We start from the raw sequence: 21,620 nt of genomic DNA, 5'->3' as shown, positions 1-21,620 counted from the left end.
GAAGCCCTCTCCCCCCATTCTTTGTATCCCAGGCCAGGCATTCCAGAGGAAGAGATCCAAGTCTATGGTGAAGCTAGAGGTCAAGTAAACCAGGACTCTTCCTGAGAAGTAATGTAAGGCCCGGCTTTCCCCGGGGAGCAGAGGAGGAGCTGGAATAATATCTGGCACATGGATGGTGTCCATAGACATGTACTGAACAAATCAATGGCTCCTTAGCAAGGCTGGTTTCAGTAAACCAGTGAAGCATTTATACATTATATGCTTATCCTACTCTTCTTCGAACCACTTCTATTTACCAGGGTCCAGAACCGACAGATCAGGAAGTTAGAGAAATAGAGTGTTTTCAAAAAAAAAAAGTCTTAAGATTTTCCGAGGAATCCTACTCTACACAAATCCCCAGGAAAGCAGACTTTCTCACCGGTCGGAGCCGGCATTCTACCCCTGAGCTTGTGGAAAGAGAGCACGCTCCATTTCGGCTGGGGAGTCAGAACTGAAAAAGATTTCTAAACAAGGGTGGAGTCTAGAAGAGAAGCTGGATAAGTTCAGCGGGGTTTTTCTCAGATTTCACCATGAACAACGGGTGCTAACACGTTACTACCTGCCACTGTCTCCCGGGGCCTGGAGTGAGCTCTGCGTGGCCATCACAACACGGAACCCAGAGCGGCGTTATGGAGCTCTACACCCAGGTTCCGTCCTAATACTGCTTCTCTCAGAGCATGTGCGGAAAGACAGACACGCCAAGCTCTCAAAATGCCCTTCTGTACATTATCCTATCAAAGCTATTAGTGGGTCTTTAAATAGGAAAACAATTCAAAGCCATTCTTCAGTAGAAACGGATCATGCCTCTCTCTGAGGAGTCTGAGACAACATTAGGCCAGTCTCCCTGGTCGGATGAGCAAGGCCATAAGCTGCAGGGTAACCGATTCTGTGACTCTGCCTTGCAATAATATACTGAGGGTACAGATGTGTGATTCCCTGGCTCCACTCCTAAGGATGATGGGCAGCTGAGCTCCGAGGGCAGGACTCCTGTCTTCATAACTATTGTAGAAACAGCCTTGAAATTGAGGCCAACCATTCTAGCCCAACCACTAGTATCTCCCAAGTGCAAATGGACCATTCTTATCTAGAATGGAAAGCCTAACTGCCAACGAGGCCAAGGAAAGGGTATATTCTGTGCACACAGAGCTACTCGAGTCCATTGACAATTTTCACATCAACTTTCTAAAGGGCTTCAGGGAGCTGGCTGAGCACTTCTGCAAGGGAGCATGAGAAAGAGAAACTTCAGACCCTTTTGTCCCAAGAACTAAAAGTAGAACTTCTAAAGTCACAAACATTTTTAGAATTTAACAACTACACAAGGAAGGAAGTCTCTGGTGTTCATTTCTCTCCCCCGCCCCTTCTCTAAGGAATTCATCATCACTCTACAGCAGTCTGGGTTTGACCTTCCCTGCACAAGGTTCCCCAGAGTAACCAAGAATGTAAATTGCCCAACAGCCCGCCCAAATGAGGGGTGCAGTGAAACTCTGGTTCTAAAAGACTGTGGGCAGAAGGCAGCGGAGGGCCCAGGAGGCCTGCAAGAAGCCAGAGGGCAGACTGCATCTCACAGGTGGCTTCCTTTTACCTCGCAGTACAGTTAGTGGACAGCACAGAGCTGCAAGTGTGCTGTAGCCACCGCGGCAGTGTATCTTTGAGGGTAGGCAACAAACCAGTCTTCTACAAAGCTTTCATCTATACTTACATCCAAGTATTCGTCCAGGCCTAACTTGGTGAATTCATACTGGAGGTGAACTCTGAAATTCATATCTTCTACTGAATGGACTACAATATTAATAAACTGCATAGAGGCCACCTGAAATGAAATCGACAACAGGTCAGGTAGGGTTCCAAGCTTGTTTTCTCAGTTCAATCATAAAATATGCTTTTAATTGCACACATCAAAGCTCACTTACTAATTTTCATTTTTATCCATTTTATTGGGACTTTAAAAATATTTTATATTTCTAAAAAATTCAAAAGTCATTACATACCACTTCACATCCACTAGGATGGCTATAACCACAAAGATAATAACAAGTGTTGACAAGAATGTGGAACAGGTAAAACCCTTATCCACAGCTGGGGGTGGGGGTGTAAAATAGCGTAGCCGCCGTGAAAAGTGGGATAGTGCCTAAAACTGTTAAACACGGAGCTTCTGTGTAACCCAGCAATCTCATTCTTGGGTAAATATACCCAAGAGAAAAGGAAATACACGTCCACACAAACACTTGTACACAAATGTTCATAGTAATCAAAACGTGTGTATGTGAAACAATGTCCATCAACTGATGGATTAAAAAAATGTGATGTGGCCATACAACGGGATACTATGCAACAATAAAAAGGAATGAGGCACTGAAATGTGCTACAACGTGGGTGAACTTGAACTCATTATAAGTGAAAGTGACAAAGGATGACATGTATTATAATTCCATTCATATGAAGTATCCAGAATAGGCAACTCTACAGAGACAGGAAGTAGGCTAGTTGCTGCTTAGGACTGGGCGTGGGGAAATGGGTAGTCACTGTGGATGGGTGTGAGGATTCTTTTGGGGGTGACAAAATTTTCTAAATTAGACTGCACTAAAAATGTGTTGACTTGTACAGTTTAGATGGGTAAATTGGATAGTATGTTCATATATCTCAGTAAAGGCATTATTAAAAAGTCTTATAGGTATACAGAATAAACTATGAACATTATTATAGCTATATTGTAGAAAACGTGAAAGTTGTTACAAAGAAAAGCATTCAAATCTCCTATGATCACAGGTGATTTATTATCATCACTTCTGAAACCTCACCGTGGGCCCCATCACCCCAACAGGATCATCTCAAGATCCCTGACCCATCTTTCCACTTTGAACAAGGAACGGGGTTCCATCCATAGAAGTCTTGGATTCACTGCTTTCTGCCCACAACTGCCATCAGTGGCCCTGAGACCAGCCACAGAGAGAAACCAGTCCCCAGTTTGGTAAAAACAGCATAGAGTTCAACAGATCTATTTTGCTTTTAATAGTGACAGTCAGTTTATTTATGGTGGAAATATCCCACTAATGCTTTCCCTCCATAGTTAAACCTGCGAGGAGGTAAGATGATTATGGAGCCAGATCCACGTTTTCTCCGAAAACCACCTCACTCTTCCTCTCTCCCCAAAACCTCCTTTTCTTTCTCTTTTCAAAATTATTTTTTTGTCCCATTAGATTCTTCTTGGAGTATTTAATGCATTGGATATCCACTCTAGGTGACAAGGAGACACAATGGCAGTTAATTAAAAAGTGACTTCAGGGGCAGTGGGTAAATGAGCTAAGAAGATTTGCTTTTTTTTGTTTTGTTTTGTTTTGGGAGGTTAGGCCCCTTAATTGCAGTTTATGAAAAGCCTCATTTTCTGGAGGAAAAATACTTGGCATCTTTCCACTTCTCTTCTGAAAGCAGGTCTAAATGATCTGTTGAGTTTTACGACATGCCTGAGAGGCAACCGCTTGTGAGGTGAAGCATGCATCGAGCACATAGCACCCATTTGCCAGCAGCCTCTATATAAGGTTCCTGGATGCATGGGCAAGTGAATGAACGTGCTCACAGGAAACATGCTCTCCTTTGTAAACACTGCAGGTGTTTTAGTGGACTTACAGTAATTTTAGCAGAAACTCAAAAGGCAGAGAGATCCTGTACATACGAGCCACATGTACAGAGAACAGGCAATGGTGCGGAGAACTGGAACAGAAAACCTCTATAAAAGATTCCATCTTTCTCACTGATTTTGGAAGAGGCTGAGGGCCATGATGTATATTCAATTTAAGGAGCCAGAAAAAAATTTATACATTAAAAAGGGCTAGAAATCCGTAAAGCTATGTTTCATATTTTACACTCACTGAAGCAATTCCAAGGAAAACCCTGCCTGGCGTCCAAGCGCAGGCTCAGGAGACTCGACGGTGTCGGGCCTGACTGGGATGTGTGCTCCGGGCTGGCAGGGACCTGGGAGATGACCAGGTGAGGACCTCTAGGGTTCGGCAGCTCCCTGCAGCTCCTGGAATTGGTCAAAGAAGGCCTGCCCATCTGGGTGCCCTCCAGAGGAAGCTGACTCAGGAAATTCTCTGTAGTGGAGTCTACCTTCAGTCCAGGATTGGGCCTTAGGCATATGGATTCAGAAGTGCTCACACTCCTCTTACTCTTAGTTCTGCAAGATGACAGCCTGCTGAGCTCCACGCTGTTGCATGAGATTTTCCCATAAGTGGATCTGCAGTGTGGGTATGCCCTCACAGAATTACCAGAGCAGGAAAGAGATCGAGAGGGGAAGGGCAAGGGGAGGGAGAATCACGGCTGTACATTAATGTGGGGGATATATACAGTCAATTCCACAAACCAAAGCACTTCAGTCTTGGGGATTTTGTCTAGAGAAGGGCTCACGTGTAAAGAAGGCAAAATGGTCCGATTCTTGCTTCTGCCCTAAGGATTCCCATGCGGCACCCCTGACAGTGACATTAGAGGCTGCAGCAAATGCACCGTGCACGTTACCTTCCTTTACCCAGGTGCATGCTTCACGCTTTATCTGCTGTAAATAACCAGAACGTTCGGCTTGTACTATAGAGTGTACAGAAGAAATAAAACTAGAAACACTGCCATCCAGGGAAAAATACAGATTAAGAGGGACAGTCTAGATTGGATCTGTAGCATATTATGCTCAATTTCCTATCCTGTGTAACATACTCATACATATGGATGTATACTACATATAAATATCAATGGGCAATGGGTTTAGGGCTAAGTGCTGAAATTGAGTTGTTTTTTTTTTTGCACGTAGTACAAAAATAGCTCACCATAAAATCGATATTATTGTCTTCATTCCTGAAATGTTCCATCAACTTCTCAAAGCGCTGCTTTTCTCCACAAACCTGAAAACACACATTTTCATCATGCATATGAAATTCCAAACATAAGCATCCCAAAATTAGATGCAGAAATTTTAGCATTAATAATCATTTCCAGAATACCTATTTTTTTTTTCTTCCTCTCTCACACTCTATTTACTTTTCTTCCACGCCAGTTAATTCACAAATAGCAACCTGAGCCAGGACCCTCGCTGATCCTAGGTTTCCTTTGCAAGTTCTCGTGATACTCTGAAGTCCATATCAAATGTGTTCTTTCCTGGGTTATCTTTGAATGACCCACCAACTTTTTTTTTTTTTAATATATTTTATTGATTTTTCACAGAGAGAAAGAGAGAGGGATAGAGAGTTAGAAACATCGATGAGAGAGAATCATCGATCAGTGCCTCTTGCACACCCCCTACTGGGGATGTGCCGGCAACAAAGGTACATGCCCTTGACCGGAATTGAACCTGGGACCTTTCAGTCTGCAGGCCGACGCTCTATCCACTGAGCCAAACCAGTTTCAGCCCCACCAACTTTTTTAACCTGCATTCAGGATACCTGAATGTTGTTTATGGTAATTTAAAAAAAAAAAAAACACCAGGGTTCTCCTTTTTATAGAAATACCAGGACCACACATGCTAAGAGATCTTAAAAATTTTGTATTTAAAAATTCCTTGAAAAACAAATTCAAATTTTTTATATCATGTCTATTCCAATTAAGTAATTTTAGTGCATAAGCTACAATACTGAGAGGTCGCTATTTCAATTCATGGTGAAGGCACAGATTCAATCCCCAGGAGGCACTGATCAGTGTTTCTCTCATCAATATTTCTTTCATCCATGTTCTCTCCCTCTCCCTCTCCTTTCCTATCTCTCTAAAATCAATAAAAACACATTTTAGAAAGAGATTATTGAGAAAAATATCCTCATGGTTGTTGGACCAACATTTCAGAAACAGTAGCTTATACAATATTAGACCAGCTCAGCAATTTTCAACAGGTGTGCTGCAAGAATTTTTAAAACATGCAATACCTAACTATTTAATCAGGGGCACTGACCTCTTTTCCCTTAAGTTGTCAAATAAAAATAAAAACGGCAATAGCTAACACAACAATAGCCATCTGTGTGAATGGATCTAATTGTATTCCTGCCCCCCCCCCATTTTTTGTGAGATTAGCCAAAATAATAATAATAATAATAAATATATATATATTGTTTTGGTGTGCTGAAGAATTTTAGTAATTAGTTAATGTGTGCCATGAGAGAGAAAAGGTTGAAAGTTACTGGACTAGCTGATTAAATCCTGAGCCCTAACTACCAGTTGTAAACTGGAGAGCTGGATCATTAACTCTCCAATTCACTCAACCTCGAATTTAACAACACACATAAAGAAACAGTTACTATAACTGGGTATTATAGGAAAGGAGCAGGGATTGGTCCACCCACCCTGCACAGCTACAGGAATAAGGTAATTCCCAAGTAATCGGGAATTGTGTCCGGAATGTGATAGGGCTGAGGAAAGCACATGTGGGTACCAACCAAACACACCCCTGGTGGCCTGTGGACAAGAAGGGATGGCATCGAACCCAGAACAAGCAATGTTAGATCAACTGCACCCTGGGTAAAGATCCCCAAAATCATTGTCCTCGCCTGGTAGGCAGGACTGAAAAAGACATTAGGAAGAGCTTTGAGTATATATACATTTCTTTAGAAATCATTCATTCTGTCAACAGACAAATCCATGCTGAGAGCATGTGTTATGAAACAGAAATACCTTTAATCTTTACACACACACACACACACACACACACACACACACCTTGAGCAATCATTAAAAAGGTGCATACTCTGATCATGGGGAAGGAGACAGGGGGCGGGGGCCAGAAGGCATGCTTGCTGCTTGGGAAAAGCCATGTTCTAATTTACAGCTGCTGTGAACGTGATGAAAAGAACCCAAATGCACAAAACAACATTTGCCAACAGAGATCCCAGCCTCAGGAAACCTTGACAGAGGACCTGACTGACCACTTTCTGTGCCCGCTGTAAGAACCAGAAGGGCCCCTTCGCTCTGCTCCATCCAGCCCTGCCCGTCAAGGCCTGCTCACTGCACTGCTGCCAATCTCTGCCAATGGATTCGGGGTGGCATCTCTGACCCTGTGCCAGGAGGACAGCAGACCAGAAGCCCCTCAGCCCTGCTGATGGAGAGGAAGCGTGCACACCAGATCCACATTTGTTTCTATGCCCCTTGAGCAATCATTAAATAAGTGTACACTCCGATCATGGGGGAAGGAGACAGGGGGCGGGGGCCAGGAGGCATGCTTGCTGCTTGGGAAAAGTCATGTCCACAACAGAGGAACGTCGTCTCGGCTCAGAGATCACATCTGGACCTCCCCACACACACACACACTGCAAACAGGACTGGCACGGCCGGACGTGCTGCTTCTCCCCTTGGCAGCTGGCCTCGTTTCAGAAGTCGGTGAGGATGAAAGGAACGAGACCACTGACTGTCAGTGATTTCCAGAACCCGCACACTGGGGATGGACATGGGCCTTCGGCAAAAGGACGTCAGAGCCGGAGCACGTCTGCACGCACATTTATTGCATGTTATAGTTTGCTGCGTTTCATGTCCATCTGCCAACCAAGGCCACACAATAGATGATCTGAAAACTTTTTTTTAAGTGAAAAGAAAATTGTACTATGGCAACTGAAACCTGTCATTTCTCGACTTTTATATTCACTGGCATTTCCCAATCCCCCACTAACACTGACACCGATCTCCTGTACGAATACGGGGTAGCCACTGCAGGAGCTGGGAAGGCAGTGACCGGAAGCGACGTGGCCACAGGAAGGGGGGGGGGGTTAGGTAGCAGACAGAAGAGGAGCCCTGATGGGCACTGGCCACTCCATCGGGAGTGAGACTTCCACTCCAGCAGCCAGGGCCACCAGAAATGCAGTCAACCAGCAGAAAAATAAAAGTAGAATCCCTGGAGAAGCAGCTACTCTACAGTAAAAATATGTCTACTGCTGGGGAATGCCCAGCCCTCGGGCCGTATAAGGCCCACAAAGTCATTTAGTCTGTCCCTGCCAAGTCATTAGGGGTGAGTTAATGAAATGTTTGACCAAAATAGAGCAGGCGAATTTTTAAGTGGATAGTTTTGTATGGTCCAAGAATGATGTTATAAATATCCAAATGGCCCTGGGCAGAGAAAAGGGTCCTGACTCCTGGTGTAAAGTGACGCCGGAGCAGACCTCAGGTGGCTGGCACAGCCACCACCCCCCACGCGCTGGGGGGTCCTAATAAATACAGCTGGGCCTCTTTGCATGTGAAGCTCCAACATTGATGGGGTGAGGGGAGACGAGGGCAGAACTGGAACAACGTGGAGTATTAAATGGGGACCACAAAACCTGGGTCGTAAGTCGCGGCTCTGCCACTGCCCCTCAGCGATCTGGGGTGACTCAGGGAACCTTCCTGGACTTTGGGTTTGACATCAGTGGATCTGAGAGCCTGGGATCACGCCCGTGGTGTTCACGGCCTGTTCTGGGAAGCCTTGAGGGTCACAGAAGAATACTCGGGAAACTCCCGGAACGGGGGCTTGGCCGGGAGAGAAAAAGCACACATGAGAGAGGTTCTCAGGATTCACGATTCGTATCCTCACGTTTCCAGCTCTGCTTGGTTACACGAGTTTCCTGGTAAGATTTCTTTGGGAAAAAGAGTTTCATTGAAGGTTTCCATTGCTAATAAAAATCCTCTCACTCTATATCTTGAAGCTCTAAGCTTCTGATCTGGGCCTGGCAGTACAACATGATATCCCCACACGGACTGGCCTGGAAGCTCTACAAACCAAGCTTAGAGAGGCGCACCGGCTGGAGGCCCTGAGCACCACACATAAGGGCCAGGGCTCTAACTCATCTGCTCACTGGTGCTCCAGGAGCAGATAAACCCTGCCCCATGCTGATAGGAGGGGCCACACCCAGGACCAGCAAGACACATTTCCACTTCAAAGCAGGACTGCAGCAAAAGCACGGCTTCTGCCAAAACACTATCTGTGTAAGACATCTCTGAACGCTGTCCCGAAGCACTTACATAAGCCTGGGCCCTGGATGCCAAAGGGGTGTCTGTTTAAAGCATCTCTGAAAGTGGGCAGAGGTTAGGGGATGCTTTCCCTGAAAGCGACCAGCGGAGAAACGGTGGTTTTACGGAAGCTTTGTAATCAACAGTGCATCGTGCCAGCCAGACGCCGAGTGAAGGACAGACCGCCGGCCTTCGGCCACTTCTCCGTTCCCCTTCAAGGTCAGTGACTGCCTTTGGCTTGCCCAGCCTCAGCTCCCAGGGCACCACGCAGGGTCTGCAGCTAGCATGAGGCCCGGCTCCCAGGAGGAGACTGTAAAACATGGTCCTGGGCAGCTCTATAAAAATTAAGGGCCCTTGCTTAAGTGTTTCCTTCGTGCCCCGTTGCCTGGCGCCTGCCTCAATGCGTCCTTCTTCTCTCCTCACAATAGGCCCCTGTGATCGGCAGGGCTCCCTGCGGGAAGGCCGGGTAGAGGCACGTCCATTATGACTGATTAGACTGCCTTTCTGGGGGGCTGCTGGGAAGGGAGGTTCTGTTTTCCTTTCAGGACCGCGAGAAGCAAGCAGCTCTTTCACAGGCCCAGGTGAAAGCACCTTCCACCTTCTACTGAGAGCACCGGAGTCAGGGCTCTGATGCCTCCATGGCCCGCCAGAAGCCGCTGTCTGGGGGGCTCTGCGCGGCTGGGGACCCTTTCCTCTCCCCGAGGTGACTACCCACTTCATACAATGACACCAAAGGGCTGCCGTGACATAGCCAACCCGCTGCTGGCTCTCCTGTCTCCCTGGGATGTGAAGGTGGAAATGTCCATCACACTGAGGCATTCTGAAGCGGAACACCCCGAACTCGCTCCCTCGAAATGAAGACTAATGAAAGCTAAACAACTGAATGCATTCCACAATCTTCAATCCAGCCCTCCTTCCTCATAAAATAATAAGGCATTTCTATCCATCTTGGGCTGGTTATCTGATTATGAGCCAGAGGTTTCATCCAGATAATGCTAAACACCCTTTTGAAAACACCAGTCACTTTTCCAGATGTTTTCAAATATCCAGATGTTTGGCACCAGGCACATGAAGCAAGCAGATGACTGTTTTACTTTCCATGCACATATTTTGTTAGATTGAATAAGGAATCCTGATGGAGAGAAGCAAAGGGCTGGTGAAATCCCTAAAGGATGACTTGTTGACACACCACACCTTAAATGAGAAATGCAGTTTTATCACTCCCCTAAAAAAAAAAAAAAAAAAAAAAAAAAAAAAAAGATGGCCTTCATTAAATTCTAGAGTGCACAGCTCCTCAATATAATTCTTCATAAATGACATCTTTCAGAAGTATTCCTAATATATGACTTTATTTTTTTTTTTTTTAATCCACTGATTTTTAGAGGAAGACGAAAGGAGAAAAGAGGGGAGGGCGGGGGGGATGGGGAGGGAGAAGTATCAACTTGTTGTTCCACTTATTTATGCATTGATTGGTTGACCCCTGTATGTGCCCTGACCAGGGATGAAACCCACAACCCTGGCATATGCTAATATATGACTTTAATCTTTCTGACTTCAAATGTAAGAGTCACATCTCTTGGTCATCAGTAAGGACACATACAGATTCTTTCAGGCTCTATTCCTACAAGAAAACCAAAGTACTTTCTAATTCTTCAGGAGAGACCGGTATTTAAATAGCTACAGGAGAACTAATCCACAAAGGCCTGCAGGCATCTCTGGGACAACTTACCAGTCAGACCTATCACTGTCCTTTACTCCTCCCCACGGCATCATCCCTTGGACATACCCAATCTGGTCAAGCAAGGCAAGAAACAGGACACAATGACGCATTTCTAGTGGTCATCACACGTTCACTAAACCACAGCAATAGTAGGAGCTGTTTACAACCTGTGCCAACAGAACTTGGGACCTGCTCAGGGGACAGATGTCAACCCAAGCTTTAAGGGAAACTATTGACGACAATATTTGTTTCCAAAAACTGAGCTTTCAAGCAAAAAATGAGAATTTTTGAAAACTTTATCTACCCTGAGCTTGAGAGCTTGCCTATATTTAAAGTTTATTCTGATGAGACTGGTGGTGACAACGAATGTGATTTTTTTTTTTAAAGTTGCAGTATGAAATATGTCAATATTTAGAATATCTGGATATTCTGGTGAATAAATATTTTCAAGTGATCATTGCATGTTGTTGTAAAATTATGCATTCATTCAAGATGCAAGACAGACAAGTAAATCTATATATATAAAAGCCTAAGTGACAAAACAACCAAACAAATGACCAAACAACTGGTTGATCAATAGCTATGACATGCACTGACCACCAGAGGTCAGATGTTCAACACAGGAGATGCCCCCTGGTGGTCAGTATGCTCCCACAGCAAGAGCACTGCTCAGCTGACCAACGGGCACCAGACACAGGGCTCATGGCTGGCGAGCTCTCAGAAGGTGCCTGGGGCTGGGATGAGCGGGAACAGCAGGCGGCGTTGTAATGCCGGTTTCGACCTGATCCCACTTTCGACCTGATCCCACGACCTGAGGCCATGTCAAGGGTCTCCACCAGTGCACGAGTCTGTGCACTGGGCCTCTAGTTTTAATATAACAGAATACAAGAAGTTCATTAATATGGTTTCAGATTCCACTTTGCAACTAATCTTTAAGAAACTACTACCTGCCCTGTGTTTGTATTGTATAGTATTAAAAACGAACACCCATTATTATATGAAAATGCTGTTAAAATACTTTCTTTCCATCTGCATACTTGTGTGGAGCTGGACTTTCAACTATTTCAACCAAAGGAACACAAGAGACTGAATGCACAAGCAGATATGAGCATGCAGCTGTCTTCTATTAATGTAGACTTTAAAAGACGTACAAAAATATAGCATGTGCTACTGTTATGGATTGAATTGTGTCTCCACAAAATTCATGTTAAAGCCCTAACTCTCAATTTAACTGTATTTGGAAATAGGAAGTAAGTAAAGCTAAGTGATGCCATAGGCTTGAGTTCTTAACAAATTGGATTGGTGGCCTTTTGAGGAGAGAAAGAGGGATCTCTGTCTACACACACATGCAAAGGAAAGGCCGTCTGAGCACATGGTGAGATGGTGGTCATCTGAAAGCCAAAAAGAGAACCCAACCATCAGCTTCCATAACTGGGAGAAGATAAGTTTCTGTTGTACAAGCCATCCAGTGTATGGTAATTCCTTATGGCGCTGAAGATGACTAAGCCACTCTTCTCCCTGCTTATTTTAATTTTTAGTTTTAGAAAATAGGTAATTTTTAAAGAAACAGTTAACATTGATATTTATGTTATTAGAGGCCCGGTGTACAAAATTGTGTGTCCCTCAGCCCAGCCCCCAACTGGGACCCTTTGAGGGATGTCCGACAGCCCATTTAGTAGGATCGGGTCTAAACGGGCAATTGCAATTGGACATCCTTCTCACAATCCAGGACTACTGGCTGCTTGTCTTCCTGATTAACCCTAACCGCTTCTGCCTGCCAGCCTGATTGATGCCTAACTTTTCCCCTGCCAGCCTGATTGCCCCTAACTCCCCTGCAGGCTTAGTCACCCCTAATGGCCCTCCCTTGAAAGCCTGGTCACCCCTAACTGATCTCCCCTGAAGGCTTAGCACCTCCAACTACCCTCCCCTGCAGGCCTGGTGCCCCCCAACTGCCCTTCCCTGCAAGCCTGATCACCCCTAACTTCCCTCCTCTGCCGGCCTAGTCCCCTCTACTGCCCTCCCCTGCAGGGTTGATCGTCCCCAACTGCCCTCCTTTGCAGGCCTAGTCCCTCCCAATAGCCCTTCCCTGCTGGCCATCTTGTGGTGGCCATCTTGTTCCCAAATGGGACCAGGATCTTTGACCACGTGAGCGCAGCCATCTTGTGTGTTGGAGTGATGGTCAATTTGCATATTACTTTTATTAGATAGGATATTTAATGAAATAAATAGGTTTATCAAAATGTTAATTAATTTCTAATATGGTAAATAGAAATACATAACCTACATAACAAAAACTTTTGGGGGAAGGGAGGTCTTTGGTAATTTTTAAGAGTGTAAAAAGGGGTCCTGAGGCCAAAGATTTGAGAACTACTAGATTACAGAATCACCTCTTTATTCTACAAAGATGATAAAGTCTTAAAATCCAAAAGCTGAAGAAGCAAAACTTGAAGTACATAGTAAGATTTCTCGCAAGATGTCAGGGTGTCAACAACATCACATAAAGACCAACCACGTCTGCTCCCTCTCCACGGAGATAAAGCCACACCATTCAGGGACAGATCAGGTTTCCCTGCGTAGAAAGGAGCCCCCGTCAAATGGGGGGGGGGGGAAGACACCCCCTTCCCTCCTCATGCCTGACAAGCCCAGGGAGGTGCCCACCTCTGTCCCAGGGAAGCTCATTACAAGGCTAGGCATTCTTTTCCTAAAGCCAACGGAACATTCGGTTCCAAGCAGAAACATGAGCGCATGGCAGACACACGTGGTCCACAGGACATGTGTGCCCCAGAGTTCAGGGAGAACCAGACTCGGCGAATTCACCCAGGTAAACAGACACATCCTGGAACACCTGACACTTCATGCTATAAAGCAAATGAGAACTACTAATACGCAAACAACGCAAAGATCATCATCTTTTACTCAAGGACTAAACATGTCCCTGCCCACCACACAGACTACACCATCTTCTAGGCTTACACCTATTCCTGGAAAATGCTTCACCATGGAAAATTCAGTGTTGTCCTTACTGGTGCACCAGTCAATGTGGGATACCACATGTGTGGCTGGTTCATTTAACTGGTGGGAGAGCAGCCCTCATTTTCCATGGCCCAAACCAAACCGCTGCCACAAAACAGAGCCATAGCTCATGTTACCACATGGGCCACTTCCAGTCCCCAGTGACGCAGAGCTGAGGGGGAGAGTCCCGTCGGGGCTCAGCGGTAGGAGGAGGGGTGACTGACAGTGGTTCCCATAATTGGGAGCTGCGGAGCCATTTTCCTCTGTTGTGTATTCCAGTCGATGGTTGTGAATAAAATCTAAGTATGACTAGATAGCCTTGGCAGATTGATACAGAGCATGAAAGAGCTTGGCTGGGGCCACACACACAACTGAGGTGAGAGGAATAAAGAATGGCCTTGAACCACAGTGAGAACAGAGTCCGGGGCTCGAGTATGACATGATGGAGGAGCTGGGAACCGAATGAGCTGAATAATGACTCCATAGCTCTGTCTTGCAAACACGGCACAAGCCAGAGGCACTTCCACACACAGGCCTTCCTGGTGGCAGGTACCGGCCGTGTGCCCAGCACAGCCAGCTCACTTTCTGGCTGTGGAAGCATCAGGCTCCTTTGACACAGTGCAGATTTTTTAAAATGTGACTTGGGTTCAGAGACTGGGACAGCCATTTCTGGGTGGTTTATAAAGAGAACTGGGAACAGAAGTCACCACGGAGATTGAAAATCACAGCGACCTATTTTTATTTTAAAATTGTTACTATTTCTACTAGTACTGGCCTTGGACCCATTACTTTTTGTCCTTGTTTGTAAATTTTGGTACCTATCATTTCAATATCTAGTTTTTATACCTGCAGTCAAAGAAACACTAAAACTCTTTCAGACAGAACTGTTTGAACACACATGCACAATGCACAGCATACACACAGACACACGCAGACAGAATTTTATGCAGAAACATACAACTGTAGACTTGAAAGGGATATAGAGACCATCTGACTAGCTTGTCACCTAACGCAGGAACTTGCACCATAAGATACCAGATCTTCCTGGTACCCTCTCATCCTCTGGACGATTCTTTGTGTTGTGTGCTGGTCTCTTCTGAGTATCTTTTCTCACCCATTCTAGCCTGGCTCCTTACTCTTCCAGGTGGGTGCCCCTGTGAGTGATCCTTTTCTACTTGGATCACACACGATCACACACACACACACACACACACACACACACACTCTTCTCATCACCTCTGTGTAAGCCTGTTCTCTCTTCATAGTCTTCAGAACTAAGAATCTGACATTGGGCACTCTATTACCACTGAAAAATATAAATTTTAATTTTTTAAAAAAGCTTATTTTCTTCCACTGAAAAAATTTCCCAGATCGTATTTGTTCATCGTGGTTGTGCTACTTTCTTTCTAATTAAATGTATAGGATTTGAGTAGATTCTTATTTTCCATTCATCCCATCTCTCACTGACTTTTCTTCAATTTTGTGGATTCGTATCCATTGTCATGACCACAAACTTTATCCAGGCCCCAGTCACTTACCACCTGAAACAGCTATTTTCTAAACTCCTGCATTTCCTTCCTTTAAAGTATTTTATGCAAAATAATATATATATGTGTGTGTGTGTGTGTATTGTATATATAATAAAGCATTTTATGAAAAGCAGTAACTTATTATAATTACATAAAATGTCCTTAGATTTCCATAGAATCAAATGGGGTATAAAAGCACTTTATAAACTGTTAAGTACTTTATTATTATTAGTTGTTCTCTTTTCCCTCCTACTTTTATCAGCCTTCCAGTTGAGATTTTGTTTATCACAAGTTTCAAATCTCTCACTATTACTTTCTCAGCAGCTTAATCATGCTGAGCTTTACTTCATAACAAGGGTCCCAGGCAAATGTTTTTTTCTTGTCGACGAGCATGTTTATTCTGACTTATGCTACTCCGAGACAGATTTCATGCCAGTCTCCTGTTCCCAGAATTCCCTCTGCCAACTAAGTTAAGTCTCTTCCTTCTTTATAATTCTGTTCAAGACCTATCCTCTCTCTCTGGGCCTTAACAAACAGTACAGTTCTGTTCTGAATTTTACTAATAACTTCAAATATCCCAATAATCCACCCAATCCATAACTATTCCAATTGGTCTGCTTTTTTGGTAGAAAACTGAGGGTGTGTATGAACAGGTGTAAAAAGTGTTAGTATGTGATAGATAACATGTTATATAAGATTGACTATGAGCTTTGGAGTTAAACAGATCTGTGTAAAAATCCCAAGGTTGCCATTTACTAATGTGTCAGTAAGCCTATTTACTCTGAATCTCTTTCCTATTCTGAGGGTATATCTCAGAATTAAAGTAACACACACTACCCTGTTGACACTCAGCAAACAATAACAGTGGCCTTACTGTGTCTATAAATGTATAAACCTATTTTTGTACAAATAACATAAAAAAGTTATTGGCTAGCCGAAACCGGTTTGGCTCAGTGGTGGAGCATCCATCGGTCTGCGGACTGAAGGGTCCCTGGTTTGATTCCGGTCAAGGGCATGTGCCTTGGTTGCGGGCGCATCCCCGGTGGTGGGTGTGCAGGAGGCAGCTGGTCAATGTTTCTCTCTCATCGACATTTCTGGCTCTCTATCTCTCTCCCTTCCTCTCTGTAAAAAAAATAAATAAATAAATAAATAAATAAATGAAATATATTAAAAAAACAAAACAAAAAAGTAGTGGAGATCTTCAGGGCAAGACAAGAGTACCCACAACCCATTAAAAAAAAAAAAAAAGTTACTGGCTAATTCTTACAACCTAAAATAAAATAAAGTATAATAAATAAAATAATAAAATCAAGTAAAATAGATTAATGAGCTCTGCTCATGTTTTCTGTCTGAAGATGATTATTTTCTAGTTTAAAATAAACCAACTAAGCAAAATCTGTATTGGCTATGAAGCCTGAATAAATAAAAATGTGCTTATGTTTTACAAGTATTTAAAATTCAAGGAAATCTGAACTTGATTCACACAGGCAATAACACCTTACAAAAACTTTAATTTAAATTATAATAGAGAATGCTAATATATAAAACCCAGGGTCCATAAGGACCAACCGAAGGCTCGACAGAACACAGAAAGTCAGTCCTGCAGTCAGTGCTGGGCTGCCATGGTGACCCAGCACTAACTTTTGATGGGGCTGCGAATCAGGCCCAGAGAGAGGCCCGAAGAGAGAGGAAGGGTCTGATCCCCAGCCTTTGTGGCAGCTGTTGAGCAACCATTGCCTCTCTCTTTCTCTCCAGGCTTAGCCAGCAGCCACACCTTTGTTTCTCTCTGAGCCTCCAAGGGGTTGCTGATCAGCCCTGTCTTTCTGATCAGGCCCAGAGATAGGCCTGGAGACACTGAATGACATAGAAACCAACCAATCAGAACCAAATCTGGGTGAACTGTGAGGAGCCAATAGAAGGCAGAGCTTTTGATGCTGACTGGCATAGAAACCTACCAATCAGAACCAAATTGGCCAGCAGGGGAGGGCAATTGGGGGTGAATCAGGCTGGCAGGGGAGGGCAAGTGGGGGCAACCGGGCTGGCAGGGGAAGGCAATTAGGGGTGATCAGGCATGCAGGCAGAGAGATTAGGGGTGATCAGGCAAGCAGGCAGAGGGGTTAGGGGCAATTAGGCAGGCAGGCAGAGGGAGTTAGGGGCAATCAGGCAGGTGGCAGATGAGCAGTTAGGAGCCAGTGGTCCCAGATTGCAAGAGGGATGTCCACAATTAGAGAGAGTGCAGGACAGGCTGGATTGAGGGGTCCCCCTCTCTCTACACAAATTTCGTACACCGGGCAACTAGTAAAAAATATAAATATAAGCACAATTCTTACAGTTTTGAATTACTGTCTTCTTCTTGTTAACATATCAGACATTTGGTCCTTAATTAAATATCTATTAAAGCCAGCCCTATCTTTCTCCAGGCAATATAAACTTTTGTAAAAGAAAAGTTTTGTCAGACCTTTTATTTTCTGTCAAATTGTCCTGATCTTAGGACAGTGCTTTTTCCATGGTAAGAAATATGTTTGCCCAATCCCTCCTTAGAAGTTCCAAAGAATTTTGATTTTGTTTAACTCTGAAGAAACGGTGGTTATGACCAGGGCGTTTATTTTTAGAGACAAGTTACACAAAGACTACTGAGCATCTTTAGAGAAGACAAGAGAAAGCTAGCCATAAGAAACATGACTAGAAGGGAAAATCTCACCCCATACAATAGGAACATTTAGCCGTGTGAGGCATGATGTTACTCCTCAAACATTGCAAGCAACAGAAGTAAACACACACACACAATGGAATCAAACCCACCACTCCAAACCCTTTCCCTTTAGGGAAGGCCTGTTACTATGCAGAAGTACATCTTTATGCTGTGACAACACACACACACACATTTATATATGTGTGTGTTTGTGTATATGTACATATATATGACATATATATGATTTATCTTATTCTTTTCCTAGTTAACATAACTAATGTAAGCACTTTCCTACTCTAACAGCTCTATTTGAACCTAGAAGCTTATCTAATGGGATGGTTACTCTAGCTCTGGGTCTGGGGCTTAGCCACTGCTTAGCACTGGACTTAATGACGACTAACATAACCTATCATCCAGAATTACCTAACGTTCTAAAATAACGATTTCTATTTTTACTTTAAAGTGGAATAAATAAAGGAAACTAAAGTAGCCCTGACTAGTGTGGCTTGGGTGGAGGGAGTGTCATCCTGTACACCAAAGGGTCGTGGGTTCAATCCCCCGACAGGTACAGAGGCAACCTACTGAGGTTCCTCTCTCACCCTCTCTTTCTCTCTCTCTAAAATCAATAAAATCATGTCCTTGGGTGAGAATTTAAATTTAAAAAAAGGAATACTGAACTATACTTACCACATTGCGGACCAGTAGTTTTATTGCTAGCTTTACCGAGTGGCCAGATAAGTTTCTATTGAACGAGGACAAAACACGTTTTACATAAATGTTAAAGGAATGCTTTAAAATTAAATACCCACTGCGTTTTGAAGTTATTTATTACATGTTCTTACAAGCTCGTGTCTTTTTAAAGTACGATGCTTCGTAAAACACCGTTTAATACGAAGCGAGAATTCTCACGATCCGTCCACAATGTGTTAAGTCCCAAGATAACTTTTTAAAAAGATCCTTACTATTCAAGTCAGGGTGGAGTGAGGGAGAAACAGAATAGGGAGGCGGTTCCTACAGGAAAAAGAAACCAAGGTGACCCTAAAATAGACCTTTAGCATTACTCTGCAGTCATAAATTCCAGAACAGCCACTGAAAACCTCCCATTATTCTAACAGTTTTTGGAGTTGGTGACAATACTGCCCCAGCTGTTAAGAGTTCGGACTCCAGTCCCCTCGTCACCTCACAGCGAGCGTTTCAGAGCACCGTTACTGGTATGTACCTTACGACCATAGCAGCATCTTACCGACAGGGAAGCAATGCCCAAGCGGAGGCTCCATGCTTGGGGACCTCTGCCAGCCCGTTCAGATTCCATGAGGTGCTACGGTGACACACAGCACCCACGGCTTTTCCTCAAGGTCTTTCATTATCTTCCCAAAATATGAAATATGGGCACACACATGCCAACTGTCTTACAGCTGGCAAAGGGCACAGGATTTAGAAATGGCATTTTTACACGAGTAAAAATAACAAGCAAGCAACACCCTGCGTGTTATTATTTTTAAGTGCCTGCTATGAATAAACAGAAAATGAGGCTCACTGCTGTACAAAACTCACTCGGGCTTGTAGAGAGAATGGAGGGTCTGATTAAAGTCAGGATGAAAAGCAAAACATCTCAAAAAAGAAAAAAGAAAAAAGAAAAGAAAAGCAGAGCATCTCTACAGATATTCACCAGTGACCACAATAATCTCATCTGTCCCGCTACCACTGTCCTCTTGTATTTTCTCTTTTTCCCCCCGTATTTTTAAGCTCCCCCCTGGCCCATCAAAGCAAAGTCCTGAAGATGTTAGAAGTGAATGAATACACCAAGAAATCTATGGCATTTCTATACACCAACAGTGAGTTTATAGAAACAGAGACTAAAAAAGCAATTCCATTTACCATCGCACCAAAAAAATTAAGATACCTAGGAATAAACTTAACTAAGGAAGTAAAGGACTTATACGCGGAAAACTACACGACACTGAAAAAAGAAATAGAGGAAGATGTAAACAGATGGAAGAACATACCATGTTCATGGATTGGTAGAATCAACATCATCAAAATGTCCATACTTCCTAAAGCAATCTATAGGTTCAATGCACTCCCCATTAAAATACCAACGGCATATTTCACTGACTTAGAAAGAACTCTCCAAAAGTTCATTTGGAACAATAAAAGACCCCGAATAGCCACAGCAATCCTGAGAAAGAAGAGTAAAGTAGGAGGTATCTCAATACCAGACTTCAAACTGTATTACAAAGCCACTGTTCTCAAAACAGCCTGGTACTGGCACAAAAACAGACATATAGATCAATGGAATCGAATCGAGAACCCAGATATCAACCCAAATCACTATGCTCAATTAATATTTGACAAAGGAGGCACAAATATACATTGGAGTCAAGACAGTCTCTTCAATAAATGGTGTTGGGAAAATTGGACAGATACATGCAAAAGAATGAAACTAGGTCACCAACTTACACCATACACAAAAATAAACTCAAAATGGATACAGGACTTAAACATCAGACGGGAAACCATAAAAATACTAGAAGCAACCACAGGCAACAAAATCTCAGACGTATGCCAAAAGAACTTCTTCACTGATACTACCCCTAGCGCAATGGAAGCTAAAGAGAAAATAAACAAATGGGACTACATCAAAATAAAAAGCTTTTTTACAGCAAAAGAAACCATCAACAAAACAACAAGAAAGCCCACTGTGTGGGAGAACATATTTGCAAATGTTACTACTGATAAAGGTTTAATCTCCAACATCTACAAACAGCTTATACAACTAAATAAAAGGAAGATGAATGATCCAATTAAAAAATGGGCAATGGACCTAAATAGAATATTTTCAAAAGAAGACAGAAGGAAGGCCAAAAGGCACATGAAAACATGCTCAAAGTCACTAATTATCCGAGAGATACAAATCAAAACAACAATGCGGTACCATCTCACACCTATCAGAATGGCCAACATCAACAAATCAACAAACGACAAGTGTTGGCGAGGTTGCGGAGAAAAAGGAACCCTCGTGCACTGCTGGTGGGAGTGCAGACTGGTGCAACCACTGTGGAGAACAGTGTGGAGTTTCCTCAAAAAACTGAAAATGGAACTCCCATTTGACCCAGTAATCCCACTTCTAGGAATATATCCCAAGAAACTAGAAACACCAATCAGAAAGGATATATGCACCCATATGTTCATAGCAGCACAATCTACAATAGCCAGAATTTGGAAACAGCCGAAGTGTCCGTCAGCAGATGATTGGATCCAAAAACTATGGTACATCTACACAATGGAATACTATGCTGCCATAAAAAAGAAGGATTTCTCATCATTTGCAGCAACCTGGATGGAATTGGAGAACATCATGCTGAGTGAAACAAGCCAATCAATGAAAGAGAAACACCATATGACCTCACTCATTTGTGGATAATAAAGAACATTATAAACTGATGATCCATAAGATAGATATAGTGACAGTATATCAACAAGTAGACTGTCAATTTACAGTGGGGAGGGGAGGAAGATCTGGGGGAGATAATAGATCAACGAAGGACTTGTATACATGCATATAAGTGCAACCAATGGACACAAATCTCTGGGGAGGGAGGGGATGTGTGGGAGGGAGGGAGGGGGGCAAAAAAAAAAATCAATAAAATATATTTAAAAAAAAAAAAAAAAAAAAGAAGTGAATGAATAC

The 21,620-nt window shown here is 43.5% G+C and overlaps 1 protein-coding gene across 3 annotated transcripts in view; it reads right to left on the bottom strand.

The window, feature by feature from the left end:
• Positions 1-21,620, bottom strand: part of FMNL2 (formin like 2) — a 304,305-nt gene that overhangs the window by 35,566 nt on the left and 247,119 nt on the right. For all 3 annotated transcript variants that reach the window (XM_084893028.1, XM_084893029.1, XM_084893027.1), the window contains exons 10-11: positions 4,851-4,925; positions 1,739-1,849 (exon numbers count right to left, since the gene is read on the bottom strand). In XM_084893028.1, the coding sequence (XP_084749154.1) occupies positions 1,739-1,849; positions 4,851-4,925 (186 nt within the window). The remainder of the gene's footprint in view (positions 1-1,738; positions 1,850-4,850; positions 4,926-21,620) is intronic.

This window comes from Pipistrellus hanaki (genome assembly GCF_964339955.1).
Source record: "Pipistrellus hanaki genome assembly, chromosome: 8".
Taxonomy (NCBI): domain Eukaryota; kingdom Metazoa; phylum Chordata; class Mammalia; order Chiroptera; family Vespertilionidae; genus Pipistrellus; species Pipistrellus hanaki.
The sequence above is the reverse complement of the archived record's forward strand: the minus strand, read 5'-3'. Positions and strand labels throughout refer to the sequence as shown.